This window comes from Brassica oleracea, chromosome C6 (assembly GCF_000695525.1).
Source record: "Brassica oleracea var. oleracea cultivar TO1000 chromosome C6, BOL, whole genome shotgun sequence".
Taxonomy (NCBI): Eukaryota; Viridiplantae; Streptophyta; class Magnoliopsida; order Brassicales; family Brassicaceae; genus Brassica; species Brassica oleracea.
In genome coordinates this window covers 20,927,230-20,928,307 of record NC_027753.1, presented here as the reverse complement: position 1 = coordinate 20,928,307, position 1,078 = coordinate 20,927,230, and the positions used below count along the sequence as shown (strand labels likewise).

Below are 1,078 nucleotides of genomic sequence, written 5' to 3'. Positions count from 1 at the left end.
CGAATCTTTGATCGAATTCATCTCCCATATTTGACTATAATTCCTTCAAAATAAAATTTTCATAATATATAGTTATATATAGACACATTTTTTCTTATTAATTGAATCATTACTTTGCATCTAAATGTTACACATCGAGATTTACTTAAGTGTATATTTTACACACTTTTACAAGATTACATCTAAATGCTATCTCAAACATTGTGGCTATCTCAACCTATGGCTATCTCAAACATTATGGCTAGAAGAAACAAAAGCTGCTTACAGTACATAAAAAACAGATAGCTTACAGTAGTAGAAGAAGAAGCAGTAGAGCATACACGTTAAAGAGATTCAAGGTTCATAAGTAGTAGAAGAAGAACAAGCAGTAGAGCGTACACGTTCACGAGATACAAGGTTTGAAAGTAGTAGAAGAAGAGAAGTAGAGTTACAAAGCCGAGCAAACAAACATAGTTTATAAAGGGAAGAAAGGGCAACAGAGAACCCGTGATGAGGTTCACGTGAAAGAAGCTAGCATGAGTCTTGTACTTGACCTGAAGATAAATGAGAACCCGTGACTTATACATCAGCGTACTTGTCTTCAGTGCTCACATGGGTCTTGTACCTGAAATAGAGAACAACGAAGATGCATATGCAAACTAAAATCATAAACAAACATCACTCAAGTTAAAGTTATCGTTAACAAACCATCAATTATCACAACATCTCAGACATTAATTTTATTTTCAGAGCTTCTTCCATATCGGAGAGTGGCTCGGTCTTTGCAGCCAAACTTGCAAGCAAACTCTGATTTGAGATTTCCTTTTTGGTGACCATCATTTCTTTAAGTTGTCCTAGTTCTTCTTCTTTTCCAAGTTTCTTCCTCTTCCCAGCAGCCTTAGCTGCCTTAACTCCAATGGGTCTCTCTTGTGGCTCTGTCACTGACCCTTGAGCATCAGAGTCAACTATTTTGCGCTTGTCCTTACCACTGTCCTTCTCGAGATAGGTGGACGACCATTTCACATCATGCCTAAGCTCCCTCCACGCATGTTCCAAGTTAAACTTAATGCCCTTGTCATTGTAGAAGATATCCAAGGCA

General features: G+C 37.5%; 1 protein-coding gene across 1 annotated transcript in view; it reads right to left on the bottom strand.

Annotated features, from left to right (window-relative positions):
- Positions 1-558: 558 nt before the first annotated feature.
- LOC106297697 (glutathione S-transferase T2-like) overlaps positions 559-1,078 on the bottom strand; it is an 896-nt gene continuing 376 nt past the window's right edge. Inside the window, exons 2-3 of the mRNA XM_013733892.1 lie at positions 701-1,050; positions 559-604 (exon numbers count right to left, since the gene is read on the bottom strand). Of these exons, the coding sequence (XP_013589346.1) occupies positions 559-604; positions 701-1,050 (396 nt within the window). The remainder of the gene's footprint in view (positions 605-700; positions 1,051-1,078) is intronic.